The sequence below is a fragment of the Mus musculus genome, chromosome 7, assembly GCF_000001635.26.
Source record: "Mus musculus strain C57BL/6J chromosome 7, GRCm38.p6 C57BL/6J".
Taxonomy (NCBI): Eukaryota; Metazoa; Chordata; class Mammalia; order Rodentia; family Muridae; genus Mus; species Mus musculus.
Window position 1 is genome coordinate 142,958,775 of NC_000073.6, and position 14,234 is coordinate 142,973,008.

At 51.3% G+C, this 14,234-nt stretch overlaps 1 protein-coding gene across 1 annotated transcript; it reads right to left on the reverse strand.

Moving 5' to 3' along the window:
• Positions 1 to 8,047: 8,047 nt before the first annotated feature.
• Positions 8,048 to 10,490, reverse strand: Ascl2 (achaete-scute family bHLH transcription factor 2). Its single transcript, NM_008554.3, has 3 exons — positions 10,197 to 10,490; positions 9,126 to 9,925; positions 8,048 to 8,565 (listed from the first exon to the last, which is right to left on the reverse strand). Exons 1-2 carry the CDS (start codon positions 10,204 to 10,206, stop codon positions 9,144 to 9,146), a joined length of 792 nt encoding a protein of 263 aa, NP_032580.2. The 5' UTR covers positions 10,207 to 10,490; the 3' UTR covers positions 8,048 to 8,565; positions 9,126 to 9,143.
• Positions 10,491 to 14,234: the final 3,744 nt, after the last annotated feature.

Consider the following 14,234-nt stretch of genomic DNA (forward strand, 5'->3'; position numbering starts at 1 on the left):
TTTGGAAGTCATATGACCCTTTCAAAGGGCTTGCCTAAGACCATCAGAAAATAGATATTTACATTATGATTCATAGCAGTAGCAAAATTATAGTTATGAAGTAGCAATAAAAATAATTTTGTGGTTGGAGATCACCACAACATGAGGAACTGTATTAAAGTGTTGCAGCATTAGGAAGGTTGAGAACCACTGCTCTTGCCCAATCCTAGGAACTCAGTTCTACCAGCTACAGGCCAGCTATAGAAATCACATTGGTATTCAAGAGGAAGAAGGTGACAACCAGAGTGGTCCGGGGGAAGACAACCAAGGCTCAGCCTCCACACCTGTAAAATGGGCACAGGCAAAGAGTAAGCAGGAAACACCTCAAGCCTGGTACCCCAGCAGGGTAAACTGAGGAAGAAGCTCTCTGCTCTGAAAACTGGCCTCTAAGCACCCTGTTAGTTCTAAGCATGTTTAGAGAAATATTGACTAGAGAAGTAACCAGGATCCCAACCAAGTCCCAGGGGTGGTCAAGGCTGTCACCCCCGATGGGAAAGTCAGACTAGCTATACACAGAGTGGGCTCAAAATAGGAAAAAGGACTGGAGAGCCATCAGACACATGTGTTGTGCACCCAGGCGTCCATGTCAGTCCTGAGAAAACTGTCTGCCTGCCTGGCTGCCATAATCACGTCCTTGAAGTCTTGGCTTCAGACTGGGATAAGAACCCCAGACACTATGCTCACCTGACCCTCCAACTACATTTTTACGCAAAGCTGTCTACCCTCAGGCCTCAGTCCTACTGTCTGACAAGTAGGTCTCTACTTTCTGTGCCCACCATGCAGGAGGGTGTGGTTTATAGAATAGCCAGCCTATGGGCACAATTGGATGTAGTTAGGGAGGAGCTAGGCCATAGGTGTAGTTGGATATATAAAATCCAGCACAGATCTCCCCAAACCTAGCTTATAAAACAGCTGTTGTCTGAGTTAAAGGCCCCACCCTCCAGCCTACAAAATGCATTCAAATAAGAGACAAATATTTGATGCTCCAAGATACGATCCAGTCCAGCCTCTACCACTCCCCGGCTTTCATTTGGGTATTAATTGCATTCATTTTGGAAATTTGCATGTTTATCAATGCAGCCAACCTCTGGGGGACTGGACTAAGCCTGGGGCTCCCAGGCAAGCACCAGGTGCAAGGAAGACAGGGTCATTAAGAGCCTAGGGCTGCCCCCACCTCCCAGATAGCATCACAGCACAATCAGCACAGTGAGCCACAACACTTAGAGGAACGGGCCCAAGGGACAAGCTACAAGGAAAACTGCAATCTACCGACAGGTGGGGGAGGTCAACATCCCTGTTTGAATGGTTCCCAACACCCCATAGCTGGAGCCAGGGGTACTGTCACCTGTCTGGAGCCACTGTCACATGATGTCACAGCTAGAAAGGATCCTTCTTAGCTATGCAACCCCCTGGGGGAGGAGGGAGTCCAACCTACTCTCCTAAGCTCCATCTTGCCAGGCTGGGATATTAGAAAGTAGCTTTTACTCTCTGGTCTGGTCATAGACAACCTAGTCTCAGGGGAGATATCTCTCCCATGGCTGCACAGAAACGCAGATATCTCTGTCCTCAGTTCTAGTTACCATCCACCAGACTTGACCAAAGAAGTACCTGCTTCTCCAGGGTAGGATAGCAGTGAAGGAGAGGTGTGGCCTCAGATACAGCTATGTAGAAGGACCCGCCCTTCCTGTCTGATGGGGGCTACACTGTTGCCTATACACACACACTTGTCAGCTGAAGCCACAACCACCGGATCATCCAGAGTACTGGTCTTTTAAAAGGAGGTCACTAGGGTGGCCTTGCTCCATATGACTTGGGTTCCTTGTAAAAAGGACCAGAACACAGGCACACAGGCAATGATCATATGAGGACACAAAAGAAGACACCATCTGCCATGTAACACTTTGTAACACCTCTACCTTGGACTTCTAGACGCAGAGAAATATCCCTTAGGAGATGCTAAGGTACTGTCCCTGGACCCCGGGTCCAGCTGACTCACCTCGGCCTCTGCAGCTGTCATGCTCCTAGGTCCTTCTGCTGCTCCGCAAATGTGCCCCCGCTCCGGCATTAGTAAATGGGCCAGCTTTTTCCTGGTCCTGGTGGTATGGGCAAGCAGCACCCAGCTGGATGTCCACAACCCTCTCTGATAGGCTACAACAGAGTGTAGGTGCCCGGGAGGGGTGGGACAGGGGGTAGAGAAACGGGGGCTGGCAAGCATACCCTGCCCTGCTTCCTATAGCTGAGTGGCCTTGGGCAGAGTCACTCTGGGGGAGTGTCAGGTGGTCCCTGCCCTCCGGTAGCTGGGACTGCACATCTGGGAGCCACCTACGCATCTGGCAGCTCAGAACTCTGTGGACTACTCCAATATGTAAACTGGAAAGGGTGGGGGAAGGGAGCAGAAGCTCATAATCTCAGCAGGGGTCCTGCTAAGCATTTGGTGGTAGGAGGCAGGATTCTCTGCCTTCAGGCCTCTGGCCAATCACCTCCAACTTGGAGCCAGGGAGGTATAAGGCCGGACCAATAGGGGCAGGAACCCATAGGTTCTGGCGACCCGGAACAGGAATCAGCCCTGAGTGGACCATACCTACTTTCAGTCCATCTCTTTCCTCTTCATCCTTTCCTTGTGCTCACCAAGGAGAAGATCTGAGGTGAAGCAGGGCCTGGTGGTCAAGGCAGAGTTACCTCTTCCAGTCGGCCTTTTAGGGAGTCCTTCCTGAGCCCCGAGCACCTGGCTCTGGTCTCCAGGCTCAGAGCATGGGCCTTTTCCTCACATGCTTGGAAGGGGTTAGAGTGTCCTAGAGGTCTGAGCTGGGTCCTGGCTCCTCTCTAACTGGCAGACCAGTCCCTCTACGTAAGCAGAAAACAGCAAACATCCAGTCCCTGCCTCAGGCAGGCATAAGGGGTGTGTGGCCTGTTCACATGGAGTCTTTCTCTGGGTACCTATGGCTGTTAGATAGGGTAAAACCCTTCAAAGAGTCCAGGAGGATGTGCCCCCCGGGGAGGTTGGAACTTTCTGTGTCTTTGTGCTGTGTCTTCTCCCTGGCAGCATCCTCCACCCTCCCCTAGTCACCTGCCCTTACAGCCTAGACCCCATACAATCAGCTTCTGGATCCTTTCTTCCTCTCTCTCATCTCCTCTAGGCTCCAGAACAGAAAGCCATTCCCCAGGCCCTCAGAACTCAGAGCCAAGCCAAACCAACCACTCAGACTGAATCTGAGAAGCCACTCACCGGGCCAGACCCCTCTTTCAGGAGAGCAGAGGCGGCAACATGCACCTACCCAAGGGCCTACCTGTGCTGTGAAGCCTCCAAGGCCCTCCCTGTCCTACAGCCCCTACCTTCGCTCTTGACAGCCCTAGATCAGGGCCCTTCAGCCTCACTCCACACTAGGTTTGCCCAGCCTGTCATCAGGCCAGTTACTTCTGGACACAGACGTGCTGCTTTGGTACCCACGTCTCTGAAGGTCACCAATCTTATGAGAAGGGAGGGTGTGTAAGAGTAACAGGGCCCCATTGACAAAAGTGATCCATGTCACATCCCTTCTGCTGCTGGACATGCCTGGGTGTCACTGTCTACAAGGGGCTGTGGTCTCAAGAGGGGCAGGAAGCAAGTGATATGTGGGGTCTCTTCACACGGCAGTTCTGTGGGTGATTTGAGGACCAGCTTCTTAGGCATCAGACCTCTGCAGCCCCATGGGCCCCACAGTATCCCTATCTTGAAATTCCTGCTACTCTTACCTTTGACCCCTAGTGGGAGGGTGAAGGTCAGGAGACTCTGGAGTATACTTGTTCAATAAGGAGACATTGTTGCTCTGTTTGTGTCCAGTCTTGCCACCCACACCATAAAGTCTCCTAGTTAAACCCAGAGCTGAGCAAGCTCAGTGTCCAAGGACCACATTTCCCATTCAAACCAGAACTTGGCTTCAAAGGCAGGAAAGAGATGAAGTAAGCATGAAGAGTTAAGGGACAAGGGACTACATCTATCTCTCGGAAAGAGACTTCCCTACATCAAACGGACAACTTCTTATGCTGAAGATATTGACAGGAGAGCAAGGTCATCCCAAGTCTCTCTTTGTCGTGGCTGTTGTTTGAGACACAGTCTTACTGTGACACCTTGGTTGACCTGGAACTTACTATGTAGATCAGGATGACCTTAAAATTCATAGAGCCCTGCCCCCCCCACTCCACCCTCAGTGCTGGGTTTAAAAGCATGTGCCACCAAGCCTGTCTTGTCCTTCTCTTTCCCACCAGTAAGCAAGGATGGACAGTACTGGCACACTATGAAAACTACTGGACTTTGGCCATGAGGTACCTCTGGGGTACTGGGAACTATGTCCTGTCTTAGTTTCTGTATGCTAGCTAAATGTTCTGGCATTTGCACGTCTAACTGGCATTATGCAACAAAAAAGACAGATGGCAACAACATGCATGCCACTTATTCTGGTTGGTCTTTTATACTTGAGGGTGACCGATTTGGGAAACTACCACCTTTTTGAGATACCAAAAAGGACTTCTCAAAACTCTTCTGTCGAAGTCTGTAGTATGTTACAGAGCCTACATGTACCCTCCTGTGCTTTAATCCTCCCGCAGGGACTGACCCTGCACCACGACAACAGAACACTGTATGTGACAAGGGAAAGGTCCCCACATGTTTACGATGAGTAAAATTGTTTCTCAAAACATTTTGTTTTGTTTTGTTTTTTAGAGGTCATTTTGTTTTCTTTGTAGCTCTGGTTGTCCTGGAACTAGAGCTATAAACCAGGCTGATCTGAAAATCAGAGATTCGCCTGCCACTGCCTTCTGAGTGCTGAAATTAAAGGTTTGCACCACCATACCCAAACATCTCAAAATATTTTCAATGGGCTGGAAAGATAGCTCAAACATTTAAGTACTACAAAAACATGAACACATGAGTTTGACCTCTGCACCCATATAAAAACCCAGGCTTTCCAGGCAGCCAATATACCCTATAAATGAGCTTCAGGCCCAGTGAGACCCTGTCTCAAAAGCTAAGGTGCAGAATAATTGAAGACGCCCAACGTCAGCCTCTGCCCTCCACACATTCACACATGCACATGTACTATACTTATACATGCATGCATGCACACACAAACATTTTCAAACTATGGATGGAGAGCCCTTGGATATAGAGAACCAACTGCCATTAAATGGCTCCTTTCCTGACAATGGCATTAAATTAGTGAGTGCAGGACAGAAAGCACCAAAGAAAGAGAAGCTTTGCATTTTAAATCCTCTCACGCTACTCCTTTGCCCTTTTAGAGTAAGACGTGGGCCTCAGCCGGCTTCCTGTCACTACAATATAAAGACTTGAAATAATCAGTCTGTGAGCTCTGACGTTTCGGGCCACACAGCATGATGGGGACACATGGCAGGAGAAGGCTGCTCAAAACCAAAGAAAGATGACGGACAGGAACCTGCTGAAACTCCACTTGCTTTGCTCTGTGCCTCAGACATTTCTCAAGCTGCCCTGGACAGCCTGCATATTGCAGCAGGAGGATTGTTTCTATGTCCCTGTAGAGCTCAGGGTTCTGGGACTCTAAAGGCTGATTGATAGCTGGGCTCCCAGGACTGCCTGGGCCCCTTTGGGAAGACAGTATCTGGGGAGTATTGTGTCTTCAATGGTGCTGCCCGGGAATGAAAGACACCTTGAGTAACATAGCCTTGATTGACAGACTAACCTAGAAGCTCAGCTGAACCCTGGGGTATCACAGGACACGTGACTACCCCACGAGGTCAGCACTATATAGACAGATGGATACAGTTCCAGACTTCTGCTGTAGCCTGGCCAGCCCCTAGACTGGTATACAAAGGACACATTATCTGTCTGGAAGCTGGCATCCACCCGAGATTGGTCTCCCAGGTGTGGTGTCTATGCTTCGTGTGGCACGTGATCCCTGGGACAAATTGCTTCCAAGAGGCTTAAGAGACCTTGCAAGTTTGGTGTTTAGACATGGGATGGACCCTGGTTCTATACATCAGAAAAGAAACGGTGCCACTGGCTGGCAAGCTGCACTTTCATCACCATGGGTGATAAAGGGTTTCCTTAGGCAAGGAAATTGTGCAGTCTGGAGATGCTTCAAAACCACGTGGAGGAAGACAGCAGGGTGGAGTTGCAGAAGCCTCCTTAAGCCACAACCCGGCTATGGGCTTAAGCAGTTTCTTTCACTTGATTACCCATGAGCTGGTACATGCCTCTTGCCAATAGGCTCATCTCCAGCAGAAAGTAAGTTCCCTAAGGTTGGAGTTTCTGTCAGACACAGCAGTACACCCTCAGTTCCTGAAGCAGAAGGGTTCCTTTGTGCCTGGGTTGTGTATGCACCTACTCATGCATGAAGATCGGAGGACAACATCAAGTGTTGTTCCTCACCTTCCACCTTGTTTGACATAGGAGGCTCTTGTTTTTCCGTTGTGTGTGCCAGCCTAGCTGGCTTGCATACCTCCTGAGATTCCCCTGTCTCTGCCTCCCTTCTTTCCATAGGAGCACCGGGATTACAGATGTGCTTTATATCCAATTTCTCTGTGGGTTTTGAAGAGTTCAATGCGGGCCCTTATACTCTCACAGCAAGCACTGTCACCTACTGAGCCATCTGCCTTTCCTCCTTCCTAGCCCCCATCCTCATCCCTACCCCTTTGAGCTTGGACTGTCCTCCTATCTCAGTCTCCTAAGTGTTCAGATTACAGATGTGAGCCAATAAAGTTGTTTAATGAAGACTTCAGAGATATCCCATAATACAACAGGGGCACACCATTGACACCACTGGGAATTTATGGACACAAGGGAGCTCACGCTTCCAGCAACCCCTCCATTCCCCATAAGCCACTTTAAGAAACAGGAAAGAAATCAGGGGACAATTCAGGTCCCCTAGTTCAGTGAACACACTGGCTGGCAACGGGCTCCTGGGAAGAGGGTGGCCCTCCCTCAATGGCCTTGCCATGCCCCATTTTGTCCTCTAAGGCAGGTCCACTCAGTTTTGTGGCTCCAAGCTGTGCTTGGCCTGACCCCAACTGAGCCTGACCTTCATCAGAGAAGCTGACAAGCTGGGGCCAAAGTTACAGATTCAACTTTGACCCTGGCTTTGGGGTTCTGGGTCCTGCAGGGAAGGAGCCCAGCTATCATAATACAGATTGAGCTTCTTGTATACTGCCTTCTGTATAGCCACCACAGGTACCTGGAAGGCATCTGCTCCATTGCACAGCACTTCCTGATTCCCATAGCTCCAACGGTTGTGCCCTGACCACTCCCTTCTGAAGGGATGCCTGAAGCACCCTAAAACCACCTGGGGATCCCCTCAGCCCCTCCCAAACCCCTGCAATAAAAGGGAGCTTTGGACACACGGAGACTTCAAAGCTTCGGAGGCTCGGGGGTCAAAGGTGGAGCCAGGTAATATCTTAGCAATCACAGCTTGGCTCCCTAGGCTAGGGAACTTGTGTGGGGAGTACTGAGGAAGCTTCCAGGTCTTCCTTGCTCACTAGAGAATCTTAAAGTAAAGATCTATCTGCAGGGCCTCACGATGGCCACTGACCCTAGCAGTCAGCACGGGTGCCTAGCACACACTGGCTGCAAGCTCATGGGCAGGTTATCCAAAACCTGGGAGGGAGCTTTAAGCTCAATACCATTTGCAAATAAGGCAATTTGCCAAGGGCCACCCAAGTGGTAAGGAAGAGAGACCTGGGCCTAGAGATGCCCACAATCCAGAGCTCTGCCTTCAGCCTAGCACCCTGCACTTGCCCCTCTTACACAGATCCTTCCCAGGGGAGAGCCACCCTGGAGGGCAGACACAGGCTCACAGACAGCTACCTTGCCTTCCTAGGTGTCTGAATTGCTTTTCCATCTCTGGAGAGATGGCTAGAGTAGGCACCCAATACCTTTGTATCCACCCATGCAATACAGGTCTCGAGAGAAATCTGGGCTAGTACTATCCACCCCAGCTTAGACCGCACCTGGGGAACAAGGGTGAGACAGATGCAAGGTTGAGAAGGTACAAGGCACTGCAAACACCAATGAAAAACAACTTTTATAGAATAGTACACTTTGCAACAGCAGGGTTCCCACACTGGCCAAACATCAGCGTCAGTATAGGCTTCAGAAGAGGAAGAAGGGTGCAGCCAGGCATCTTGCCCTCAGGGCCCAACCGGTCCACACTTTGGCCAGGTTGGAAAGTTCTAGACAGTGGGGGTGAGGGACAGAGGTCATCTTTATTGTGCTCCAAGCTTAAGGATCCTTTGTATAAAAATAATTCTTCATATTTTCAGTAGAGTCCTACAACAGTTCAAGTTAATTGATAAAAAGTAGATTGTCATTGTAAAAATCTTTATCCTGAGAAATTTCCAAGTCCTGATGCTGCAAGGTCCGGAAGATGGAAGATGTCATTCCGCGGCGTGGAGGCCGAGCAGAGGTCAGTCAGCACTTGGCATTTGGTCAGGCTGCACTAGACAGCATGGGTAAGGCATAGGCCCAGGTTTCTTGGGCTAGAAGCAGGTAGGTCCACCAGGAGTCACCCAGGGATGCAGCTGTGAAGAAGATAAAAGGTGTCAATGTGTACGGACACCGCCCCACCTCCCAAGGCGCAGTAGGCAGTTTCGTTTGCTTGATTAGTTTTGGAGTCTCAACTCATGGGTGCCTCGATCCGCTCAGAGGCGCCGACGGGGGCGGGGCGCACGCTCAGAACCTGCCCGCCGTGACTCAGGGGCCCGCTCCAGCCGACTCACTCCGCACCCCGGCCTAGGACGCGATTTGCAATGCAAACTCACCCCGCCTCCAGCACCCGACTCGGCCAGGCTCTGACAGCACTGGGACCTCGCCGGCCCGGCCCTGAGGCCGCTCCCCTCCCCTGGCCTCCCCTTCCCCCACCCACAGCAGAGCTCTGAGAGGAAGTTTTGCAATCCCGGACAAACAAACGCCGGTCTTGCTCAGGCTTGAAAAAGGTTGAGGAAAAATGAAGCGTGCGCGAAATCCAAGTGATCGCCCCAGCTGAGTCCTGGCTGCACAGGGTCCCCGTGGCGCTAAGTGTCAGGCCCGCCCACCACGTGTCTCCCTTACTGCTTCGCCTCCCCGCCGTCCTGGAACTTACCTTAGGGGGGTGGGATGCTCAGTAGCCCCCTAACCAACTGGAAAAGTCAAGCAGCTCCTGCTCCATCGGGCTTAGCTCTCCCTCGCAGCTGCTTTCCTCCGACGAGTAGGCGGAGCGCGGGGAGGTAGGCTCAGAGCAGCCCAGGCGGTCCGGGGACGGAGACGTAGAGGCGCAGGACAGAGACGCGCTGGCAGGGGAGGCAGAGGGCTGCGCGCACTCATCGGACGGCGGAGTAGCGGGTGTTAACAGCCCCCCAGCGAGCGCGGCACGCACCGCGTCGTGCTCTGCGAGCAGCCGCTGCAGCGCACGAATGTACTCTACCGCGGAGCGCAGCGTCTCCACCTTACTCAGCTTCTTGTTGGCGCCGCCGTGCGGCACGTGCTGCCGCAGCGCCTGGAAGCCCAAGTTTACCAGCTTTACGCGGTTGCGCTCGCGCTCATTGCGGCGTGCCACGGCAGCCGAGCTGCTGCTGGCCTCGGTTGCTCCAGATCGCCGCCGCCGGCTGCAGCGCAGCAATTCCGGAGACGCTTGTCTCCGCCGAGCAGCGCAGGCTCCAGCGACTCCAGACGAGGTGGGCATGAGTCTGGGCAGCGCGCCGCCGTCCATCAAGCTTGCATTCAGCCCCTGGGCCCCTGCTACGAGTTCTGGTGCGGCACAGGAAAAGTGCTCGCGAGGAACCGGGTGCGGTGGGAAGTGGACGTTTGCACCTTCACGGGCCTCAGGCAGGGCACTGCTGCAGGACTCCCTAGGGCACGCGTCGCTGGCCTCCTGCAGTCCTGGGACCCCGTACCAGTCAAGGTCTGAAAGAGTAGGGAAGCGTGGTACTCTCGTGTCCCGCGCGTGCTGTCAGGCGCTCCCCAAGTCTCCCTTTACGCGGCTCAAGCGGCTCCTTTTTTTTAAAAAGTATAGATAACTCTCCTCCGCCCGCCACCGCCTCCTTTCTCACGCCCTCCTTCCTTCGCCTCGCCCTCCCGCCACGCTTCACCCTCCCCTTGGCGTACACATTCTGCAAAGCTGACACCGTGCGCTTCCACCCCCACCCCTCCCGGGTGCAGTTCATGGCCTACTGACGTGCTTCCATGCTCCGGGCAGATGCTTAGCTTATTGCGTCCTCGAAAAATCCTCGAGTGCAGATCCCGAACTGCGCTCCGCAGGTCCCGCACACTCAGGGGCTGAGAGAGGGTCCGAGAGAGGGTCCGAATGTACTCTACAGGCACCTCCACCCGTCCTGGTGCTCAGCCCTTAAGCCCCAAGAGCTGCCAGGTCTCCGCACACCTAGCGCTTGCAGCCGGATGAAGAACCGGACCAAGCTTTGCGGTGACCAAGAGGTAGGAGGCAGAAGAGCGCGACCCCCTAGGGTAGCACGAGCCTCAAACCCGCACCCACGTCCCTCCCCCTGGCGGAGGAGGCGGGAGCCGGGGTCTCAGCCAATCTGGGATCGCCCGTTTGGCCAATGACAATTGGCGCGGTCCTATGCCGGGGCCAGAAGGAAGCGTACGCCTGGCGCGTGGCTCCAGAGATGGGGGAGTGTCTCGCACAAGGCTCCACGCCCACTCCGCCCCACCCTGCTCCTCCACCAGGACCCGGTGTCCACGCATTGCAGGAGCACACCTGTGCCCCTTGAGTGTGAGAAGGGCTTGAGGAGTGGTTCAGACCAGTAATGGGAAATTTCATGTTCCTGGGCACCTGTACCCATTTAGCCCCTCATGCACACCCCATGCCTCTGTGTTTTCAAGAATCCCCAGGACCGGTTGCCCTGACCTGAGAGAATACAATCAAGTCCACTCCTTTCTCACACTGTCACCCATCTGCACCTTACAGCCAGCTCTCCAAGTCTGGGTCTCTTTTCCTAATGGTGAATCTACCCAGACTAGTTTTTGTTCGGTTCCTGGACTTTTTGTTCAATAACACTTCTTCGGATTCCAGCAGACCTCTCAGTCCCATCCTTCCCCTGAGGCCGGTGGAGGGAAGGTTGAAGGGGAAGGGAAATGCACTGACCTTGTCAAAGTCTCAGTTTTGCCCCATTGTCCCAGAAGTGTGCTCTCAAGGCCGTAGCAAGCCCAATTTTTCCCTCAAAGGACTAGGTAGGTGCTTGGGAGCCAAGCAAGACCTATAGGGTTCAAGTGGTCTATCCTGTGGGTAGTAACCTGGAGTTACTTTCTTTGTAAATATCCGACTGGGGGAGGGCTACCAAAACCAGGCTTCTCTCTGCTTTCGCACTGCCTTGGAGCATGTACTGCCAGTGTGGGGCTGCCTGCAGGTTCCATGACTCTCCAGGATTCGTCAAGGCTGTATCATCCTAATCCAGCCTTTTGATAACCTTGCTGTGGGAAGTGGGCAGTGAGTCGAAATTTCCCGGGTGTCTGCTAAGAGCACTTGGATAAGTCTAGTCACTTCTCTGCTGTTTGGAGCAATCCAGTTGGTCTGGGGAGATTGTTAAGTAAAGCACTTGCTGTGCAAGTGTGAGGACCTGAGTTCAAATCCTCAGAACCCATAGAAACCCAAGATGCCAAGAAGAGAATTCCTTCAAACTTCCAGGCCAGCTAGCCCCAGGACTGCAATAATGAACAACAACGTCTATCTTAAACAGGCTGGAAGGGAAGGACCAACATCCAAGATATCCTCCAACCTCCATACACACTGCTGTGCTCATCCTTGCACACGCAAGCATGCACACATATACAGAAGAGATGGAAACAGTTTGTATCCTGGTGCCCTGAGGAGGTTTGATCTGCAAACCCTCACTGTACGGAGACCACTGCTGCCCTGTTTCCTCCCTGCCTTTCCCTAAGTTGTTTTTTGTACTTTTCCTCCATTTAGGGGTGGTGGTGGGAGAGTCTCCTGAAGCTTAGGTTAGCCCTTAATTCACTACATAGCTAAGGATGACTGTGAACTTCAGAACGTCTATCTTCTTCTTATATCTCCAGATAGATTATAGGCATGCACCGTCACACTCATTGTATGTGATGCTGGAGATGGAACCCAGGGCTTCATATATGATACATGCTAGACAATGTGGTGCATTCTAGGCAATCTAGCAACTTAGGTACATCACCGTGTGTCTGTGTGTGTGTCTGTGTGTGTGTGTGTGTGTGTGTGTGTGTGTGTGTGTGTGTGTAAAGACTCACGACTCTTTCAGGGGTCTCACCATATTTCCTTCCTCTCAGGCTGGTACATACCCTACTTCTATAAAGCCAGCATCTCATCCTACTCAGCACCTTTCCCACCTTGGCCCCTCCCCCATCCTGGCCCTCGTACTTTCTGCAAGCCCAACCTACCTTCCTCAGCTTAAAGGTGACAGTTCCCTAGGGATTGGCGTCTCCCTAGGTGTGCCCCTTCATTTCTTAACTTCACGTACCCACATCCTCTAACCATCCTGGTGGCAGTTCTCTTGCTCCAGAAGCAGTTCTCCCCTGATCATAAGAGTTTCATACATCTCTTTTGGGGGGCTTGGGCTCTGGCTCTATCCTTAGCCATGTGATCTTCATTTAAATGTTTTGAAACAGCCAGATGTCCATCAACAGACAAATGGATGGATAAAGCATGAACTGACTCAGAAGGAAATATTGTTCAGCCAAGAGAAGAAATAAAACACTGACTGGCATCATGGTGTTGGTAGACATGAGTGAGTGAAAGAAGGAAAAACCGAAAGACCACATATTACATGATGTCATTTACAAGAACTGTCCAGAACAGGCCAATCCACAGAGACAGAAATAGACACGGGGACAAGAATGAGGGGGAGGTACTGGCTACAGGGTATGAATTTCCTTTTAATCACAATGTTCTAAGGAGCTTGGGGAAATGGCTCAGCAGATAAAGTGCTTGCCATGCAAGCACAGTGGCCTGAAGTTGAATCCCCAGAACCCATGTAAAGCCTGGCATGGGAACACATTCCTGTAACCTCAGCATTGCTATGACACAATGGGAGACGGAGACGACACTCACTGTAAGCTCAAGGGTCAGTTAGCTTAGAATACACAACAACAACAGAGAGACCTTGTCTCAGAAAGGTAGCAGGCAAGGACTGATATTCTGGAGAATCTGATCTCCACACAATCTGGACAATTGGCTATGGCACATACATGCACACAAGCTGACTATGCTACAGTTTACATGGCTGTGGTTTAATGGTTCAATGAAGTGTGTGGTGCATGATTATGTCTCAAAAATCAGCTGGAAGATTTTGACATGGCTTGTGCCCTGCCTGCTCCTTGGCACCTCTCCTTTGCAGGGGTCATTTATCCCTGGCTGTGTGACTCCATCCTTGAGCTTTCAAGCATGGGGCAAAACAGCTTTTTCTGAGGACCTGTTAGCAAATCTGTCATGCTTTGCAGGCTATACAGTCAGTGTCACATGCTAGGGAGCAAATGCTGCCACAGACATTACAAAAACACCATAAATGTTTCCCAGCAAAAGAAGTATAGACACTGTCTGGAACTTCTGGTCCTGTTTATGTACTACAAAATGTTATTTTAATGTTGATGTGTGTGTGTGTGTGTGTGTGTGTGTATACATGTTTGTATGGATGTGGGTGCATATGTATACTGTGTGCATAAGAGTATGTGTGTGAGTGTGTGTGGTGCATACGTGAACTGTGTGTAGAAGACTGTGTGTGAGGGTGTGTGGATGCATATGTATACTGTGTGCATAAGAGTATGTATGTGAGTGTGTGTGGGTGCATATGTGCATTGTGTGTAGAACAGTGTGTGTGAGGGTGTGTGGATGCATATGTATACTGTGTGCATAAGAGTATGCATATGAGGTTGTGTGAGTGCATATGTACGCTGTGTGTAGAAGAGTGTGTGTGAGGATGTGTGGGTGCATATGTATACTGTGTGCATAAGAGTATGTGTGTGAGGGTGTATCGGTGCATACATGCACTGTGTGTAGAATATGTGCCAGAGGACAACCTTGGGTGTTGTGCCATTTATCCTTTTGTTGTTGTTTGGGTTTTTTGTTTGTTTTGTTTTGTTTTGTTTTAAGACAGGGATTTTTTTTAATTTATTTTTATTTTTTATTACATATTTTCCTCAATTACATTTCCAATGCTATCCCAAAAGTCCCCCATACCCTCCCCCCCACTTCCCTACCCACTCATTCCCATTT